At 38.3% G+C, this 19,930-nt stretch overlaps 1 protein-coding gene across 12 annotated transcripts in view; it reads right to left on the bottom strand.

Annotated features, from left to right (window-relative positions):
* PARD3 (par-3 family cell polarity regulator) overlaps positions 1–19,930 on the bottom strand; it is a 465,794-nt gene that overhangs the window by 180,487 nt on the left and 265,377 nt on the right. For 8 of the 12 annotated variants that reach the window (XM_064505791.1, XM_064505797.1, XM_064505794.1 and 5 more), the window contains 3 exons: positions 18,300–18,439; positions 16,255–16,383; positions 12,363–12,401 (listed from right to left, as the gene is read on the bottom strand). In XM_064505791.1, the coding sequence (XP_064361861.1) occupies positions 12,363–12,401; positions 16,255–16,383; positions 18,300–18,439 (308 nt within the window). The remainder of the gene's footprint in view (positions 1–12,362; positions 12,402–16,254; positions 16,384–18,299; positions 18,440–19,930) is intronic. The other 4 variants (XM_064505793.1, XM_064505802.1, XM_064505800.1 and 1 more) reach the window with 1 other exon arrangement.

Below are 19,930 nucleotides of genomic sequence, written 5' to 3'. Positions count from 1 at the left end.
AAGGAAAATAAATTTGAAAACTCATTCACCTCATTTTGTTTGGAACTAGCTGTGTTTGGAAAAATAGAAAATTACACAGCTGAGATCAGCAACAGCACATCTCTCTGCCATTGCCAAGCTCACCATCAGATCCAGTTCTGAGCCAACTTTCCTGTCATTTCTGGCTCTGCCCTTCACCTCTGTCCTCCTACCCACACGTCTGGTTCTTCGGCGTACATTCCCTGGCCTCCACACTCAGTTTTAGCTTGGCTGGTTTTGAAAACCTGGAATCACTGTCCCAGCCAAGCCAGCCTCCCTGGTGAGCAGCTGCTCAGCGCGACCCTTCCAGGCGAGGACGGCTGGAGCTGGCCCTGGGGTGCCACAGCGGAGCTGCAGGTGCACGTGGTGGTGGCAGGCGTGGGCACAGTGCCCGGGAAAGACGGTGGAGAGGCCCTGAGAGGCAGTGCTTGTGCTGAAGGGCTGCCACCGACAAGACAGACACGAAAGGAGAGCTGCACTTCCCCCCAGGAGGCAATTCCCTGCAGCAGGGCCCAGTGTCTGGACTCCAGAAAAACTCATCAACTTGAATGTGCTGCTTTTTTCTCACCCACGTGAAGGGGAAATAGTAAAATAAAGTTCACCAGAATGCGCAAGCTAATGTCCAACAGTCGGCAGTTCTTCTCTGGAAGAATTAATCCTGGCAATTTTTTTCACGTTAGCAAATACATGATTACTGACACTGTTTTTATATCTACTTTCCCCACACCACACTCATCTATTCCCAAACCTTGATCCTCTTAATTCTCTCCTACTCCCAGACACTTGGAACAGGGCAAGATACATCACAAGTTAACTTGTGCCTGCGGAGCATTCTCTGTTTCTTCTTCTTCACTGTTTCTTAAGACCTGAGGAAATCCAAAGCTCATGGGCTCTTCTGAAATCTAAACACAGACTACTGCAAAGACAGATATGAAAGCCATGTGGAGTACAGAAAACAGAGATTATCAATTTGGGCACATGCATGTTAGTTTTTTCACCATTGACCTAGAAATGCAATGTGAGAATGTCATAAGGGAAGGAAGTCAGACTCCTGAGAGAACTGGAAGAGCTGAGGGACCAAACCAAGAGCTCTACCTTTCCCACTAGCTTAAAAGCATGAACCTTAATGTGTTCAGCAGACCTTCCCCTTGCATTAGTCACTATCCACTTGTCTCTAACTATCTTTTGGTTATAACAAAGTGTAATACTTTATCAATTAAATAACAAGTGTCACAGGCTGGCTTATGAGTTTATCCCATTATCCAGATTCATCTCTTGCCCGTGCACATCAGCATTATCTGTGCTAGCTGCCAAGACTGGAAAGGTGCGCTACACCACGTGAAAAATACTGGATCAAAGAAAGACAAAAATTACGCTAATTTTGGCAAAACTCCAAACCTAATTTTCCTGTTTGGGTCACATGAGCAGTATTTACAAGATACATGGATACATTTGAGGTGCACCTTTTTGGCAGGTGGTTGCAGAAAAAAATATTCTGAGACAGAAGCACTTTACCTTTTAGTTTCTATAACACTGATCACTTTCATTTACCTTAATAAGTAATGGTAAGAATAAAAGCTTGTGAGCCAAGAGGGAGATAAAGCCAACACAGGATATACGGGTAATCCAAAGAAGCACATAACCTTATTGGATTTATCTTTACTACTGTTACTGTTAATGTACAATTTTCTCCTCTCCCTCAAGATTATTGAATGTTCTAAAAAATACAGAACTTCAGCCATGGTGATCTCCTTTCTAGTGTAGAGGCTGAACAGCTTCACTGTGCAGTCCTTCGGGTGCACCTCTGTATGCCAAGGAACGGGTCAATTGCAAAGACTATCTCAGCACGCATCCCCAAAGACTTGGCTAATAGCCTCTATGCTACTTCTGTCCAGAGAGACCAAAGAGCTGCATAAGCCCCTCAATGCTATTCTTCATGTGATTTTTCTCTTTGCTTATTTTCTACATCCTTAAACAGGGAAACAACCTAATACCACTACGGGGCTACAGACACAGGAGTGTGTGGGTGAAACTCCAGGCCTAAACCTGGAGCAAACTTCTCCTTAGCAGCTGGACACAACCGAGTAGATCACGCAAGAAATGAGAAACAAACAGGCTCTGCACTGACATGGAAATATTGAAGCCATGAGAAAATCGCCCAATTCATCCAAAGAAAAATTGAGCATTACTGGTCTGAGGCTAGATTGCTTTAGGGGTTTCGTTAGGTATTGACAGCTTTTTTCAACTGAGCCAGCTTGTCCCACCATCATTTCTCTGTCCACAGTTTCAGACACATGACAAGCCTTCCGCCCTCTACCGCCTTTGTGTCATCTGTCAGTAGCATATGCTTAAATGTAGATTTTAAAAAGAGAGAGCGAGAGAGAACAAATGTTTCTTTTTGATACCCACAATTTCTTCTAAGAACGCTCAGGAAAAAATGTGCCATTCCAAAATACTGAACCAGTTAAGATCCAAAGCCTCTGGATACTAAAGCACACTAACACTTGTGCCACACCATGGCACATCAAAAGGTCTTACTATATACATGGTTTTGAAGACATGTTTCACACAAAGCGTGGAATAGAATATACATACATAGCGATCAAGAAAGCCTGCCATCTAACTCCATCCATAAAGAAACCCTCTGAGAGATGAGCAGCAGGATTTTAGCCTGTTACTTTAAAGCAAATTTGTAAAGAATATGTAGTATTAAGATGGGCTGCATGCTTTGTTAGCCAAAGCACTGAACAGTACAGAAACACCATGTGTACAGTGACTTTTCCCAATCAATTAAATACCAACTACTAAAAAAGGTAAAATTTGCATTAAAATTTTATTGAACATTTCGAACCCAAATGCAGCAAACTATATGAATTCCCTAAGACAGTCACGTAACAGCATAAAAATACACAAAACCCTAAAATGCAGCATTTCGAATTTTAAACTGAAAACACAGTCACTTCCTAATTTCAGTAACTTCCATTTGATCTTAATATACTTCATATAACACCTTCACTATGTCAATCAAACACCTCAACACTATTTTCTTGATTAGTTATCTGTGGGAGAAATTTATTGCTTCATATACTTTGACAGGCCAGCAATAAACATGCAGGCAAGTTTATGTACTTTGAACCCTCAACAGCAAAATTCAACTCCCTTAAGATTTTTCAAACACCGTGTCCAAAACAATTAGCAGCAGAACAATATTCTGCTCAGAGTCTGCTGAGGAAAAGGTCATCTGAAATGACCTCAGCCGAATGAATAAAGCTGCTCAAGTATGTAATTCGTAATAAAAATTCAATTGGTGATAAAATATGTAGGTGATTTTTTTCCTTCAAATTCATACTTAGCATCAATTTATACTAAATGACATTCGAGATAAGGTTTTCACTTTTTAAATGCAACATATAGTGTAAATTCAAAGATAAACTTCCTGACTGGGGAAAACTTATGGCAGTGTTTAGACATATATGGAGATTAAAAAATCATAAGATAAACAGAGGCAGGGGATTTTTCTCTGCTACATACTGTTAGTTTCTGATATGATCGTAAAACCTGATTTAAGTTTATAAACAACATTAAAATGAACCTTGGCACTAACAGTGCAATAAGCCTATGTTAGTAACAGCATCTCTTCCTTATCCTTTTATGTTTTAAATGCTATAGAGAAATTTCCTACTTAGGGCTTCTTCCCTTTATGAAACCTCATCTGGGATCAGCTGGTGAATAAGCAGCATGAGACAGGTGGAAAAAGAAACCCAACAAAATAAAAAATTACTCCCACCTAAGGTGGGAAGCAATTTTCAATCAAGCTGGGACAAGTTTCCGAAGAGGCTTGCTGCAGCTACAAATCTGGCTGCACTCTCTACAGGCAAGTTCATTCTCTGCACAAGCTTAGACATGCTGTCTTCTCAGCAGCTATTGGAAACTTGTCTGCAGTTACCTTATGATTATGGAGAAAGAAAAGAAATAAATTAATCACGGGACTCTCTAAGGAAAAAAACAGTTCACTGCTGATTTCTTTCATAGAAGCAAACAATAAAGCTCTGCATCCGCACACTTAAAGGGCAACAGTCTAAGTGACATACACAGCACAAACGAAAACATTTAAATGGCTGCTGTATACACACACACATGTATGTACATACACACACACACACACTCTCCTTTTATAATGACAATATTCATGTGATAAACTTATAACTATGGCACAAATTCTAACTAATGCCTCTGATGACCCCATCTACTCTATTCATTTTACTTGCTCCCAAATCATTTGTGTCAGGTCTTCTAACGCTACAGATGTGAGGCTCTTAGCCTCCATTTAATTATTATTTTGTTAACCTGCCAATGTTTTGCCTCATGAACACGTGTTCTCTTTCAAATTTGTCCGGATTGAAAACCTGAGAGTTCTTGAGAGTTACGTTTGAAGTCCCACTGATGTAAGAGCCCACCAGGTCTAAGAAATGTAGACTGTATAAGTGAAAGGAATGGAATATGCAAAAGCACAGATTTAGTCATTTGATTTCAATAATGGGGAATCCTAACTCACAGTCACAGCATTTTACAGGATATTTTCAACCTTTACAGGATTTTAATAGAGCATTCATTATTTTCTTCTCTCTCCCAAGGCACCTATGGTACTAGGAAATCATAACTTTTATTCATCAGGAAACCAATAAAATGTGTCTGAATACTATTACAATATAATAAAAGCTTTATTTTGAAACAGGTGATATACGCAATGGAAAGGGGTTTTTAATTAGGTATTGGGCAAAGACATTCTGGACATCAGCGACGACTCAAACTGTTTTGTCCTCCAAGTTAGGTGGGTGACATTGAAGTCATATCAGGTAGCCTTCTTAACTGAAGTACATCCAAACATGATGGCACTCACTTTTATCCTATTTTAGCACATATACACATGCATAATGTGTAAATCAGGCAGCTTAAAGGAACCAAGGCAACAGCTTCCTTGGTTCAATGGTGGGTGCGGTGGTCATGTTCGGTACTTAAAAAATGAAGATGTATTACTGCTGGAAGTACTGAAAACAAAGCAATGTAGGTGGCCTGTAACACACCTCTCTAACTTCAGTCGAGGCCTCTCCTGAGGAGGAATAACTGAAAGCTGATGTATCCTGCTGTAGTTATGCATTAAAGATAAATACAATAACAGCAGGTCATTCAGACTTAAAATTGGACCTCTGGCAGAGCCAGCCCTGCCTACTGATCTAATGGGGACACACACATTCCATCTGAGCCTCCTCCTGAAACTCTACAAGGCCTGTTATCTCTTCTTAAAATATTTTTTAATCAAACAATCATGTTTTGAATTACAGATTACAGGGGCCTAAAGTGTCTACTTACCTAGTTATAAAATGTTATAAAGCTTAAGCCAACTAAACAACTGATGCAACTTATGCTCACTTTCTTTTCTATCTCTTCCTGGGTTAAGTATTTTAATATCTCCCATATGTTAGATAAACACTAATGAATCTTATTTGCACGTATACACTGAGACTCATTATTCATATTAGCCAAGTTAATATGTTGCATCTGGCCAAGACTGCACTTTTGTTCAAATCAAACAACAGCTGCTAAATATCAAAAACTACATTTGAATTCTGATATTTTATGGGAAATGTGGCTCTGCTTTAATTTTAATCCCATCAAGGAAATGTTATTTGCATATTATACGTGGATTAACTTTGGAAGGTATTTATACGCAGAAATGCTAGTTCATTGAACACCGCAGAACTGGCCTGTTTTTTTTCCAGTTACGTCCATTTTGAGGAGTTAATGTAATATATAAGTACATACTCCATATTCAGAAATGTCTTCAATTTAATGTTTTTGATGGATGAAAAAAGGTTTAGGAAAAAATTAAATATTTTCCAAAGAAGAAAAATTCTAGCATATGATCTTCATTTAGTATGAAAATCAAAAGCTTTGCAAAAGCCCCAGTTTAAGTATTTCCACATGTTTGTTATTTATCTATATAGGAATGCCATTGCTTGTCTACACTAACATTATTCTTCTTAATACTAACATTCTGATCTGAGCTGCTATAGATACTGTTTTAAGCTGTTAAGATTCTATGTTTAAACTTCACTGATCAGACCACTAAAATGTATTATTATATGTTTCAGAATTTCACACAGTGATAGTCAGTTGCAGTTACCATAATGATTATAATTTATTAAAGCTAACATACCCTCTTCCAAACTGTTGTTTGAACTCAAGCTCTGAGTTCCTACTGTATGTTCTGACATAAATACGCGATTGCGATGCTAACACCGTTTCTTTCGAGATGGGTAGAGAAATAAAAACCTAGGAATTAGATCCACAGCAGGTGTTGGCTCTGCCAAATAAAATAAAAAGCTATAAAGCTACAGCTTTCTGAACTATCCCTTGTTCAAGGAAACCTCCTTGTTCAAGGAAAACTTCAATGCCTGCCGCACTAACAACACAGCTACCTAGAAATCGTTATACTTCTCTCATTGGCCCATTGGCTGTACAAGACCCAGAAGACTAAAGAAACAAATACAGGATGTCTGGGAAAAGTGAGCCAGAAGAGCGAAGCTGAAAGAGAAATAATGCCTTTGTGAAAGTCCATGACAAGAAACACGCTCCAAATGAGGTGATGCATGTGTTGGGCTCTGGGAGTCACCTAGGTTTTATTCTGCTACAGACTTCCAGGCAACCATGGCAAACCAGCTTGTCTCACTATTTTTTCTGGATTTAACAGCAAAGAATTAACACGAAGAGTCTAGAGCCAGCAGTGCAGAAAACAAGCTTTGCACACAACAAATGCATTTTCAGAGGTTTACACAGAAATTTTAAGCACGCAATGCGAACTCTGAGCTCACCCATCTTAGGCCAAGCGTTCGAAAGAAGGTGATGATCCTACTGCTTGTGGCAGCAGTGACCAACTGCAGGACTTGGGGGCCCCTTTTAATCTCACATCCTTTATCTGTTGTTTGAATTTAACTACCTTACACAGTCAGCTCTTCACTACCCAAAATAACACGAGGCTGGCAGGTATGAAATAGTCTAATAACCATGAATAAGAGATGTCCACACCAGTCTTGCTTCAAATGACTCTGCAGAGGTGTCGCTGAGGCAAGTCTGTTTCAGAAACTCACGGAGGGATACTTAAATCAGCTCCCATGAGACTAGGGATTGCCCAGCAAGTACTACCCATGCAAGCTTGACAAAAACAGCTCAAGCTGCCCGGTGCGCACAGCTGGCTCAGAGCAGAGCATGGCGCCGACTCAGCCTGGTGTGCCCCATGTCATGGCACTGTCGCACTGCAGCCAGGTCAACCCCCTGAAGGTGACAGTAGGGACTATTGGCCCGTGGGGCAGTCACAAGCACAGTGTCACACACAAGTTTTTTTGGCTCACTCTTGAACACTACAGGAAATTGGAGCTACTCAAAGAGCGTTCATAAATGGAGTCACTCAACTATTTGAGTGTATTAATTATTCACTATGGATTATTGTCTCAGCTCTGATCATTAATGCCCCAGAACAAGCTTTTCAATAATACAACACCTCTGCTGGTAAAAGACTCTAAACAGAACAGTGCCTTGCAGAAGATTACCCAGTCTCTTTTTCTTTCTTTCTTTTTGCCAGTGATCTGTTTCTTATATCACAACTTTACTGAAAACATCATCTGAAACCACTCAAAATGACACTTAAAAGGCTGTGGAAACTTTGTAATTGTCCTCATGTCCCTTATTATTAGAGGATAAAAGGAGGAAAAATAATCAGAACAAATCATTCGCAATACTCCCAAACATCATGAAGGAAATAATAGCGTCAGCTCCATCATGAGCCAAACCTCTGCTCAGCTGGTAAATCATTCTGCACCAAACGGTATCAGCGTTGCTTTTGGTGGACATTTATAGGCTGGTATTGGTCAATGTACCACCTCAGCTCAATTTGAGGGCATCTGGATCACCTATGTTAGCAATGGAAATAGGCAAAACTCTAAACTGTTTTTCAAAGAAGGTTCTTCGTGAAAACGTGGTGTATTAACTGAATGATAACAGAATGCCTGTATCAGTAGAATTCAGGTTGAATTACCTAAATACAAAGTTACGATAACCTATACTTAGAGCCTTTGAAAAACAGCTATGAATACATATCCAGTGACTACATATTTTGGAATAACAGCTTTCCATCAAAAGAAAAAAACCCATCCCCCCTAAGAACACAACTACCATCTTAAAACATATCACTGAAAGGATTATAATTTTATAATTAAAAAAGAAGAAAAAGCTGAACTCTTCTGGTGCTGTTTTTCCAAACTAAACTCCATGAATTTTCCATCCATTAATCAATAAAAATTAAGTCTTTCTAGGTATTTGGTATTATATCTCTCATCTTTATAGTATATAAAAACAGTTGCATACAAAAAGAGTACAAAAATAATTATGTATTAATTCCCACAAAATGCCTCTGAACAAGGCAAAATTATCACCCTATTCCTACAGCTGGTGAATTCCTGCATAAAAAAGTATAGCTGATTTACTCAAAATCATGCACAAAGATCTAGGACAATTGAAGCCAAACGTGCTGACAGATCTAGCTGATACTATCCTTGGATTCTGATAAGAGATGGTAATCAAAATGAGGTTTAAATAATAAAAGTATTAGTAGTACAAGTTCAGAGGAAAATAAAACGTCACTGGATGTCTTCATTGTATCCTATTTGCAATTTCTATCAGGACTGCTATACATTCTTATACTGGCCCAACACTCCAACTATTCTTGTTATGCTACTGTTACAAATACTGCACTCACTAAAATTCATGCCGTGCTGCTTGCTTATAACAATTTGGCAGAAGAACAAATGAGAGCAAAAAACTGCAGTTTTCCCATGCTACTGAGTAACACTTGGGAAATGGAGCCCTGAGTTCTAGCTTTTAATGTCTTCTGACAAATAGGAACACTCCCTAGAAAACTTATACATATATAGTATATACACTTTGTGTGTGTGTGTATATATATATATATATGTACACACACACACACGTGATAATAATTATTTTTCTAGTCCTATCCTTACATGCAAGTAAATTTGCTGGTTTGGATTCAGAAAAAAACAGTGAAAGACAATTGCAAAAGCAAAATATTACTGAAACTATTGACTTTGAAAGAGCATGGGGAAAAATTAATTGGCAGATGTTTTACATAGCATAATTAACAGTTCATTTCAATGCTCTATAACAAGATTAAGATAATTATGCTTAGAAACAGAAATGTAATAATGATAAATTACTAGTTTTCATATTACGGTCAATCTTCTACATTCCAAATAATCACCATGTTCAGCAAAAGGTGCATCTGTTCCATTTTGTCATCAGCCACATAAACGGTACAATATAGTGGCTGGATGAAACAATGCTTTCAAATAAGATACAGGAGATTTCCATGCATCAGGAATAAACTGACTGCCTGTTCCATTCATCAGCAAAATAGAAAGTAAAAACATCAGTACTGTTTTCACTAGGGCACAGTTATCAGATAGAGATGAAGATGCATTAGCAATTTGCATTTCTTATGGGTTACTAGAGAGCTTAAATTCTGCAAGGTTAGCATGTTAAGAAAACGCATTTATGGAAGTTCGTGAATAAGAATATGAGACTCTATTCTGTGAAAGCATGCAAAATTTAAATATAAAATCATATACTTTTCTGGATAGGTATCAAGAAAGAACTCTCTCTCATGAATTCAGGCCACAGATAAATTGAAAAAAAATTTTTTCAGTTTTATTTAAATGTATGAAGGTTCTGAATGCATTCAAGTGCCATAATGCTGGTGTATATCATTTGAAACGAATAGTTTCATGAGTGTAAATCCTAAGCGTTAACAATGAATCGATAAACTAGAACTTGTGTTTTTAAGTTCTGCTTATAAATTTATTTCAAGCTTCTGATTTTCAGGGTTTTTTTGCTTTTTTAATTTCAAAGTTGCTTTTTTTCCTATTCCCCACAAAGACATAATGAAAAACTACAGCCATTTTGCCTTTAAATTAAAAACAGACTAACAGATTTTTGTACTTAACCTTTCTCTCATTTCTCTAGCTTCTGAAAATTCACTGCTTTCGTTGCTTTTTCTTGCTTTGCTTTCTGCTATCAAGTCTTTGACACTTGGACACTAAAAACTCACAACTAACAGCACGAAGATCAGAGTACACACAGAAATAGAAATTGCAACATTAGAAATCTCAAAGACTGAAAAGTAGATAGAGGAAGAATAAACAGGGATTGAGGCAGAACCAAGCAGAATAAGGGAAAGCAATGAAAAATACTTCTAAAAATAATAAAAAAAACAAGTGTGTGACTGTATTATTAATGTGCTGCTGAGAAAAATTAGTTCTATAGAACTGCAGTATAACACTTATCCAAAGCAAAGAAGATTGGAAGAACAGAGGTAAGTGCAAAATCATTGTGGCTTATAAATTCCCACTGACACCTTTCAAGTTTAGTCCATTTTTTATTCCCACTTAGGAGTAGGTACATTTAAAGAGACCTATCACTCCTACTATCGATCAGTGTCGCTTTGAGCTTTCAAATAAATAAATTTAAAAACATAATGAATGAAAAAAACAGAGCATTTTGCAAAACTTTGATCAACTTTCTAGTTTTATTCCTGCACTAGCCAAGTATGTCTCCACGGGCCTCCCAATTCACTTTCTTATTTTCAAGGCTTACTTGCTTTCTGGCTGGTTCAAGCACAGTTTTCCAGAAATACCTTACCAGTCACATACTCTCTGTCCCTCTAGCATAACCCCCTGGTTAGCAAACAAGTTCTAGCTCACATCTAAAAAGAACAAAGGAGAGAGCCTCATTTCTTTTTGTATTTTTCTTAGATAAAGTCAGGAGGTTGGTCCAAAAAGAGGTAGAGAAAGGATTTCTCCATGGACTTTGTTACCAAGTCATTAACTTTGCAGCTGGAGAGCAATTGCTTTATATAAACACCCCTCAAGGCAACCGGCCTAATCTTAATGAGGTTTTGGGGCAGAGCTTCAACATATCTCCAGAATACGGGACACTTTTATACGACTACACCTACAAATTATTTTCAACTGTATTCAGTTACAGGCAGAAATGCTATCCTGGGCTTTGATCTTTGATCTCCCCAGGTATCAGTAGTACGTGGGTATCAGAGAACGAAGATAAAAACATGAATGCACTAAAGAGATGTGCTAAAAAGATACCGTGAGGTATGTCTGAAACAATGATGCACCTACAAGTTTGCAGAGCTCTTATGCAGATGACTTTGAGTCTAGAAGCTGTACAAGGACACCAAAAGATGGAAGGACAAAAGTGAATATTGCTACCTCTTATCCCAGTGCCAGTTTTAGCAGTTACGTTTGACCCAGCCGAAACATTGAGAGAGTCAGGCAACATGCTCTAAACTCTCTCACCAAGGTGACACTTAAAACATCTCTTTACCTAGTCTTGATTTTATTTTTATCTCAAACACTGTCTCAATATTCCTGACAAGGCCTTCTAAGTCATCTAGAATAGGGGTTTTTTCAGTTTTTCAGCAGCTTTTTTAACTGATTTCAAATCCCAGCATGATTCTGCTTAATTTCTACATAACCTAATTAATTATTTAACTTAAATAGGAATGCAATTGAATGGAGCTTCTTGAAGTCTATTACTAATATACAGTACATTTTCATGGTAACATGTTATTCTAACATCCTATGTTAATATTTCATAAAAATAAGTCTTGTATTTTTGTAAACCTATGTTAGTATTATGTGTATTGAGACTGGCCCTGTCCCACTGAATAAAATGAGTTATTCACTTCAATATACTGCCTCACTGACACACCACATACAAACTCGCTCCAATCTGCAAAGAGTTTAACTTGATACTACTTCCCTAAAGTTTCTTAAAAATAACTAACAACAAGAAAAAATGGTTTGCTATGAGGATACAATGTCAGACTTAAACCTAAACTGCCTAACTTTTGTGTGTTTGTATCTCAGGTTTCAGTCATGTAATCATGATTTAAACAATTAGTTTCAAAAAGTACCCCAAACTAAGAATCTATTGTTATCATTCCAACTTTTAGGCTTTGGCTGTGTATAAAAGATGTAATTTCAAATAGCATTTGAACAGACATAATATTTGAATTGTACATAATATTCTAAATGTATTTGAAATTACATAGAAACATACATTTAAAATGTAAAGCTAGAGAGAGCCATCTACAGCATATAATGTGAAAGGAGGATCTGTGAGACTTTGATGGAGAAGTTCCATATCATTTTAAAACATTTGGGAGCCTTCCAGTATGGAAAAGACAAAGCTCTTACCGTTTCCTTTGGAATTTGTGACTGGCTTTGTTCTGCATTCTAAAGGAAGTAAAAAAAATAAATAAGAACACAGCTACACACGACATACACTATCTGTTAGCAGGGGGATATACAGAAAACTCTAATTCTGATGTGAAGTGGTAATGGAAGAATGAAGGGAGCTAGTCACGCTCCCTGATCCAAACCTCTCTAAATTAGCACTAAATGAGCGGTGAACAAAGATAATCTCCAACAATCTTAGACCAGAGCACCTGACTTATCTCGTTACAAGGGAGGTGGCTATCTGATCAAGGAAGGATCACAACTGCTTGCACCATTTTCTAGCTGCTGGAAAGTTCTTGTTCACGGATGTTCTCCCCTGGCCTTTCCCTTCTGCTTTGAAGTATTCAGAGAATGACCTCAGCAGTCCAGGTGAACCCTCCCAAATATTTTAAATAAGCACCTATTTTCAAAACATACATTCTCATTTTAGAGATTCCTCTTCTGAGTTTGTTTGGATGAACAGGAAGAACCAAAACCCCATGTCCCAGGACAGGGGGATGCTTTCAGGCTGTCACAGCTGGGACTCTCTTGTACCCTGAGTTCCTCACTCGTGTCTCAGGGCACATAAGGCCATCCCTGGAAAACCCTTCTGTGTCCCACGTCTGGAGACACATGTGAGGACCTATTGCTCTTCCAAGCTCAGGTCGACCCATATTAAATCACCTTTAGACACCCAGGAGCCACCTTGCTGCTGGTCGGATGATCGCTTTGGGGCTAGTAAGCAATTTCTTCCCCTTCCACTGGGCCAAAATTATAACTCAGGGTTTACTGAACTTTTTCTGCTTTGGGTTGTTTTGCAGAAGATTACAATGATTAAGCACAGAAATGTTGTGGTAAGTAGTAGCACAAACAACCAGTTAACTTTAACCTACAGCCAAAAACCAGTAAAAGATGAAAAAGCCAACTACCAGGAACATATAAAAGACCTACATGTATAACTGGACATATTAACTTGTATGCTAAAGGAGACATTAACGCTACAAGCAAGTTTCTCTGCCGATATTGAGAATTTAGCTCAAAGGGTAAATAATTCAATAATAAGTCAATCCTTCCGGTGGATTCACATAGTCACTATCAGGTTCTATGAAAATCTTTCACAATAAATAGTAAGTTATGCTTGAAAATCCATGTCAGTGATTCTTACTCCTTTCATAAAGGAGGTGGAGGAGGATTTTTAAGAAATAATCCACTTCTCACACTGTTGAGGACAAACCCTAATGCATTAACTTTTTGGAATTAGGTAACACTGGAAGCAATAAAAATGCCTGGTGTTCTGGAGAAGCATAATCATTCCTCCAGAGCTCCCTTGTTAGAGTTGAATCCTGCCAATTTTATTTTACTCCCTGTGCCCACACTTTATTCACTTTTATCATGACCTGTAGCATAGAAGCTGCTGCACTGAATTATGATTCTCTCTCACACACACACTCTGACCTGCCAATGCGAACTACAAAGATCCCATACTAACCCAAATGCGCTCAGGTTAACATTCCCTTAAGTTTTATACACAACTACACACTTTCATAGGTGCTTTCCAGACCATAATGTCAACATACATCAAAGACATTAAACATCACAACTTCCCTGAATGTTTGTTTTATTATCTTCATTTTACTTATAAAGAAAACCAAGGATAAATAACTTTTCCAAAGTCATTCAGCAAGCTGTAACCCAAAACATAAAATCTAAACACCTCTTTTATTGGGATTACTAACTACACAAATGTTGGCAAATGTAAGTGGTTTTAATACTGAGTGCTCCTCAGCACGGAATAAAAAGTCCTGCACTTTATGAAATGAATAATATGAAACAGGATTATTTTTATGGATATGGTTTCTGAGACACATCTCATTAAGCTAATATTCAAGCACACAAATGTAGAAAATATGACAGAAATAGGGGAAGGATGCAAAGCCAAATTGTTACTAAGTGGCCAGAGAAGGTTTGTATGTGACAAAGTTGAACTGACATGATTTCAGATCATTCCCCTCCCTCCTCCAACTTGTTTTTCAAACATAAAACTAGTTAAAGTCAATGAGAAGAGCTAGCTGAAGAGACTTTTTTTTTAGGATTATTTCTTACCAGAGAAGAAAGAACAGCCCTTACGTTGGGTTTCAGTTCAACAGTTTCCCCAGCACTTCTGCTCCTGCGCTTTGACAGCTGTCAGCAGAGCAGCCCTAGCACTTCCTTACGTCAAAATGCAAACAGATCCTTATGCAACAGAGGATCATCACACGCATATAGTGTCAGATCCTCACAATGTAATTTGTTCAACTGGAGCTACAGGAACTTACACCGGTTCAGACCTGGCCCTCGGATTGCACAGTGAAGAGCCCACCTACCGCCTGACACAGACAAGATGAGATCCAGTTCCCTATACTCACGTTTGCCAAAATAACTGAGAAAGTATCACCTGAGCAGCAGCAGGGAGGCTACTGAGGTTAAACTCATTAAAGGGGGTCGGTTTGCTACTATTTTTTAAATTAAATCCAGTATTACTACAGTTAAATCTATTCCGGATTCCCATCATATCATTATTTAGAAGACATTAGGACAAAATACTGCATAAATTATGCATTATAGCTTCCTCATATTAATGTAGAAATAATATACACAAAATTAAGACATTTTCTTATTTCTAAGTTTATTTAGAAAACTTAAAAAGCATTTTCATTCACCTTTATGTAAGATACCAATACTGTGAAAATTACATCATCGGAACTTATAAACAGATTGCTTTCACAGTTCCAGCCTTAAGATAGGGCAGAATATGACTTCAAATTGTTCATTTCTCTTCATTTTATAACAACTTTCACTTAAGTGTATCAAAACCTGAAGTCATGTTCCAAGGACATTAAGCTCAATGTGCAGTTCATTTTCAACATTCCCTGCCACTTTCATTTATAAGGTTTGATTGCAGTTTTGAAAAATAAAGGCTAATGTTAACTATCTTGAAACGTTCAAACAAAAATTCATTCTTTTTGCATTCAAAATAACATGAATCCAAAAGAAAAATGAAGCAGTCTATTCATCACACTAAATGTCACTTATATTTGTCTACCTTTTCACAATAATGCAGCCAAATAATTTATTTTAGAGCTATATATAGCTATGATAATACAAATAATAAATAACTGCAGCAGTTTAATGGAATACAGAACAAAGTAAGACTGCTACATTCACAGTCTACCTTTTCATAACAGAAATTATCTTGAATAATTATCAGGGAAATATCTGTATACACTATGCAAGTGGAACAGGTAGAGTACGAAACATCATTTTTTTCCATTTCATGTAAATTCCTCAGAAACATTCTCTGAATCACCCTGCTAAATTAATAACTGCAGGGTTTCCATTCCATAGAGAGATTGCATTTATATTCAAACAAGAACTATTATTTCTTGTATATTCCACTTTTTCATAGTAACTTATTCACATATCCTATTTTGGCGTAATATTAAATGCTCTAAAATATTTTCGTGAGCAGGTAGTGGGACAAATGGCAAGCTTACAAACATAGATGTGTCCATGTGAAAGATATGAAATAATCTACTTGTCTGCATGCATCCAAAGTCCATCAGATAGCTTCTTCTATAAGAAGCATTTTCACTCAAAATAAATTCAGATTGATTTTAAAACTCTCGCTCATACGTTTTTAACAAATATTTAATTCCAATACCGGATCTCAAAGAGAATAAAAAGCATTCACGTAAAATGTTCTAAATAAAGTAAAATAGCAATTTGTTTTCTTATATACAGTTCTGGCCACGCACATTTACTAGCAGGTGACAAGATCAAATCATTTGCTCTCAACCACCTAAGTCTCCTAGCTGCTCTCTACTTTACGCACCAGTTCCCTTGGATGGAATGTTTCTTCCTGCCGAAAAATCAGGAGGCTGACGGTCCCTCCCATCTTGGTGCTTCTCAGCAGGGACACCACTTCTTCTTGAGTTTTTCCTGTTAAATCAACTCCGTTTACCTGTGCCAAAGGAAATATCAGAAATTGCTAAGACTCCAAAATGTGGAAAAGTATTAGAAGCTCATATAGAGAACTCATGTGAATCATACAGGACTGCATTTAAAAATAAAAAACTCACTGAAGCAAACTGCTCATTGGCTGAGTAAAGCTTCCATTTAATAGAATCTGTAGCAAAATGTGAATCTCTGGCCTGAATTAAACCAAAACCATAGTTATATGATCTTCAGAAACAGAAGGACAGACTTTTGTCTTCAAATATTTCACAAATCTGAATAAGAATAGTTGCCAAAGAACAGCCAAAAAAAACCAAGCCCTTTTGTTGAACAAGTTCATTCAACTTGCTGTCTTTTACTGCTGTTTTCTCTCTTACTCATATAAACACTCTTTTTTTAAAAATTTTATTTATGTTTTCCTATTTTGTTATTTCCTTCTTCCAATCTCCTCTCTGGCTTTCCTCATCCTTACTTGTTCCTGCCCTCCATCAGCACTAGTTTAAGTGGCCACACTCCTCTGATTTACCTTCATTAGCAAAACAACACATTCTTTACACGTGAATACAAATAAGCAGCAAGACAACAACATCTCCCTCCCTTTTAGCAGCCACAGTGGACTCCAGGGTATACTCCAAAGCAAACTAATTCCGTCTACCAATGTTTTTACAAGAATTTCTGCATGAAAATCTTTGGGTGAAATCAACGTGTGATCCAAAACTAGCCCTGTTTCCACATGTCTTGCTTTTATACATGTGTGCCCAATGTATCCTGTACTATAAATTATGTCAAAAGCAGATATCAATTTCCCCCCCCCCAAAAAAAAAAAAAAAAAAAAATACTTTGAGGCAGTTACTCTTTATTTTGCCTTTATTCAGCGAGCCAAGCCCTCGGCTCCCTCGTGCACCACTTTCCTCGTCAGCACAAGCAGGTGATAGGCACAGGTGAGCTGCCTGCTCTCTGGGCTAGCTGGAGTAAGGGAGAAGACAGAGCAAGACACAGCAGTGTGAGGCTTGCCTGTCCCAAAACGTTCAGGAAATTTAAGGCAGACCAACTAATGGTGTTAAGCAAGGAAACGCAATCACGTGTTGCTCTTAAGAAGTTATCAAACTATCACCTTCTCCTTCCCCCCAGCAGGAGATCACAGCTCACACAGTTGAGATGCTGTAACTGTCTTCTTCAATGCTTGTCAGTCCCCTCCTGCCCAGCTCATCTGGTTGCCCTGAATTACACTTTCAGCACTGACAGCAATTACAGAAGTCTATTCTGTCACAACGATTCAAACCGACTTTGCCAGCTTTGCAGTAAATTGGAATTAGGGCACTGAACAGGAGTCAGCAAATCTCAGCCGCAGCTCCAGCGGCATTCGCCTTCGGGGCAGTAGCGAAGAGCTGTGGGAGGTAACCGCGCCGTCAGGCAGGGAGAGCTGCAGCAGGGTTTCTGCTCTGCTCCCGTCACCGAGAAATTTAAGCCGCATGAGGATGCCCCCCTTCAGGAGGGAAGTGCCTTTGATTCTCAGTAGCACTATCCTCCTCTTATATCACGCCTTTAAGTTAATTCACTAAACCTTTTCAGAGTATTGTTTTTCATCCTTGGCAACACCTCCAATCACATTTGTCACTCTGTGCTGATTTAAAATCACTTACAAGGTAAAAATTACTCTGCTTCAATTTATTCCTCAACAGTGATGCAAGAATATGGCACAAAGTCACATAAGGATATTTAAACTCATTTTGTTCTTTAAACAGCTACCTTTTGCCAATGCACAGCCCTTCGTCTGTTATCCCAAGAAAGAAAAAAAGACAAAGAAAACAAGATAAGAGGGAAACATTTTCCTATAATATAAACTCTTAATAGTTTTTGGAAGCAAACTAGTCTATGGGTTTATACCAAAATATAGAGAAACAACATGTAACACTTCATCACCTCAATTAATCGGTCTCCAGCTTTTAGTCTCCCATCTTGAATAGCTGCACCTCTTGGAAGGATGTTTTTCACATAAATTGGAGCAGAGCCACCAATTGGGACATCTCTTGAAGTAATGCTAAATCCCAAGCCCTCTGTACCTGTGCAAGAATGCAGAATATTACTTGTTAAAATGTACATTTTGTATTATATAGTAATTTTATCCAGCAGGATATATGTATATCTTGCTGATAAAACCCATTAAAACACATGTATAAGAGGTAAGAGTTACTGCATGGCAAAATATATATTCATATACACACATACACAGACACATATATATATATACACACATACATATATGTGTTTGTGTGTGTATATATATGCGTATATATATATATATATATAGGAAGAATATATCTGAAGCACCGATTCTTGGCACAAGCGGCTTAGCAGGCCTTCCCTGTAATTTGCTGTTCTGACAATTTCCAAGTCACTGCCATATTTCCAACTTTCTATTTTAAATAAGATGAATGACAAGGGATCAGAACAAAGCATATCTGATATGCTGTCACTGCCTTCCCCCTTGTCAATCTGGATATTGTCAATAAACCTCTCTTTCTCTTTCGTGACTCTCTTAGCAACGTCAGTAAGCTGACGCTTTTGGCCAGGAGGTTTTGTCAGCTCATTTCTGGCCACTAGCAGGTGACGGATAAAACTGGAGTTCAGTGGTCTCATTTCTTCTGCTCCAGGAGACCTCAGATGGCTTTCTGACCACAGCTCCTCTGCCCCGCGGGCTTTCTCGTTGCGGCTCTCACCGGATTACACCCCACCTTCCAGCTCAGGCGGGGTACGCAAGGCTGCTTTCGCAGGTCACAAAGCCAGGCTGGCACCCTTACACTCAGTTTTTAAATCCTGCTGTGCATCCAGGTGACTACACTTAGCTAAGACTGACTGAAACAAAAAAAAGAAGTTTAAGATGACCTGGAGAAATACAGAGGGGTCCAGCCAACATGGCAAATGAGGCTTGCTTGTATTTCAAAGAAATCACACCCACTATTGGTTACTGAAGTGTTCTGTATTTCAGCACCCTACCAGGTCTGGGATTCACAAGCAGAAAGGACAAAAAGAAGTCTTTCCTACCATGCCAAAAGCTCATTCGTGATCTCTTTGATGCAACCTATCCAGCATTATCTGCAACCTTAAAACTCTGCGCTGAAGTTCCCCAACACTGCACACTGTTTAAGACCATTCAGGACCACTTATCTAGCATGAAATGCAGACAGCTGTCGAATGGCACATGTCCCTGACAGTGAATGTCAGTATCTACAACTTCGATTTGCAGCATCTCACAGTGACTGTCGACAGACGCCTGCAATTCACTAGCTAGCTACACACATGCCCAACCTAGACTGAATCTGCCTTACTTGGGTGACCTTTAGTTAGGATTCAGTGATATAAATTTCAAGTCAGGTTATTGCCATGAGCATAGCTATGGTCCCTGAAAGTTGCACAACTTATCCCTTTGCATAAAATCTCAGGGACAGGTGGTAGCCGAGCTTTCATGCAACAGTACTTAGTTTGGGGTCTCTAGGAAGCTGAACGTGTCCTGTGTGAAAGATACACAACTACAGTGTCTTATAATCTGCTCC

Source organism: Dromaius novaehollandiae, chromosome 2 (assembly GCF_036370855.1).
Source record: "Dromaius novaehollandiae isolate bDroNov1 chromosome 2, bDroNov1.hap1, whole genome shotgun sequence".
Classification (NCBI taxonomy): Eukaryota; Metazoa; Chordata; class Aves; order Casuariiformes; family Dromaiidae; genus Dromaius; species Dromaius novaehollandiae.
This window is presented reverse-complemented; position numbering and strand designations above follow the sequence as displayed.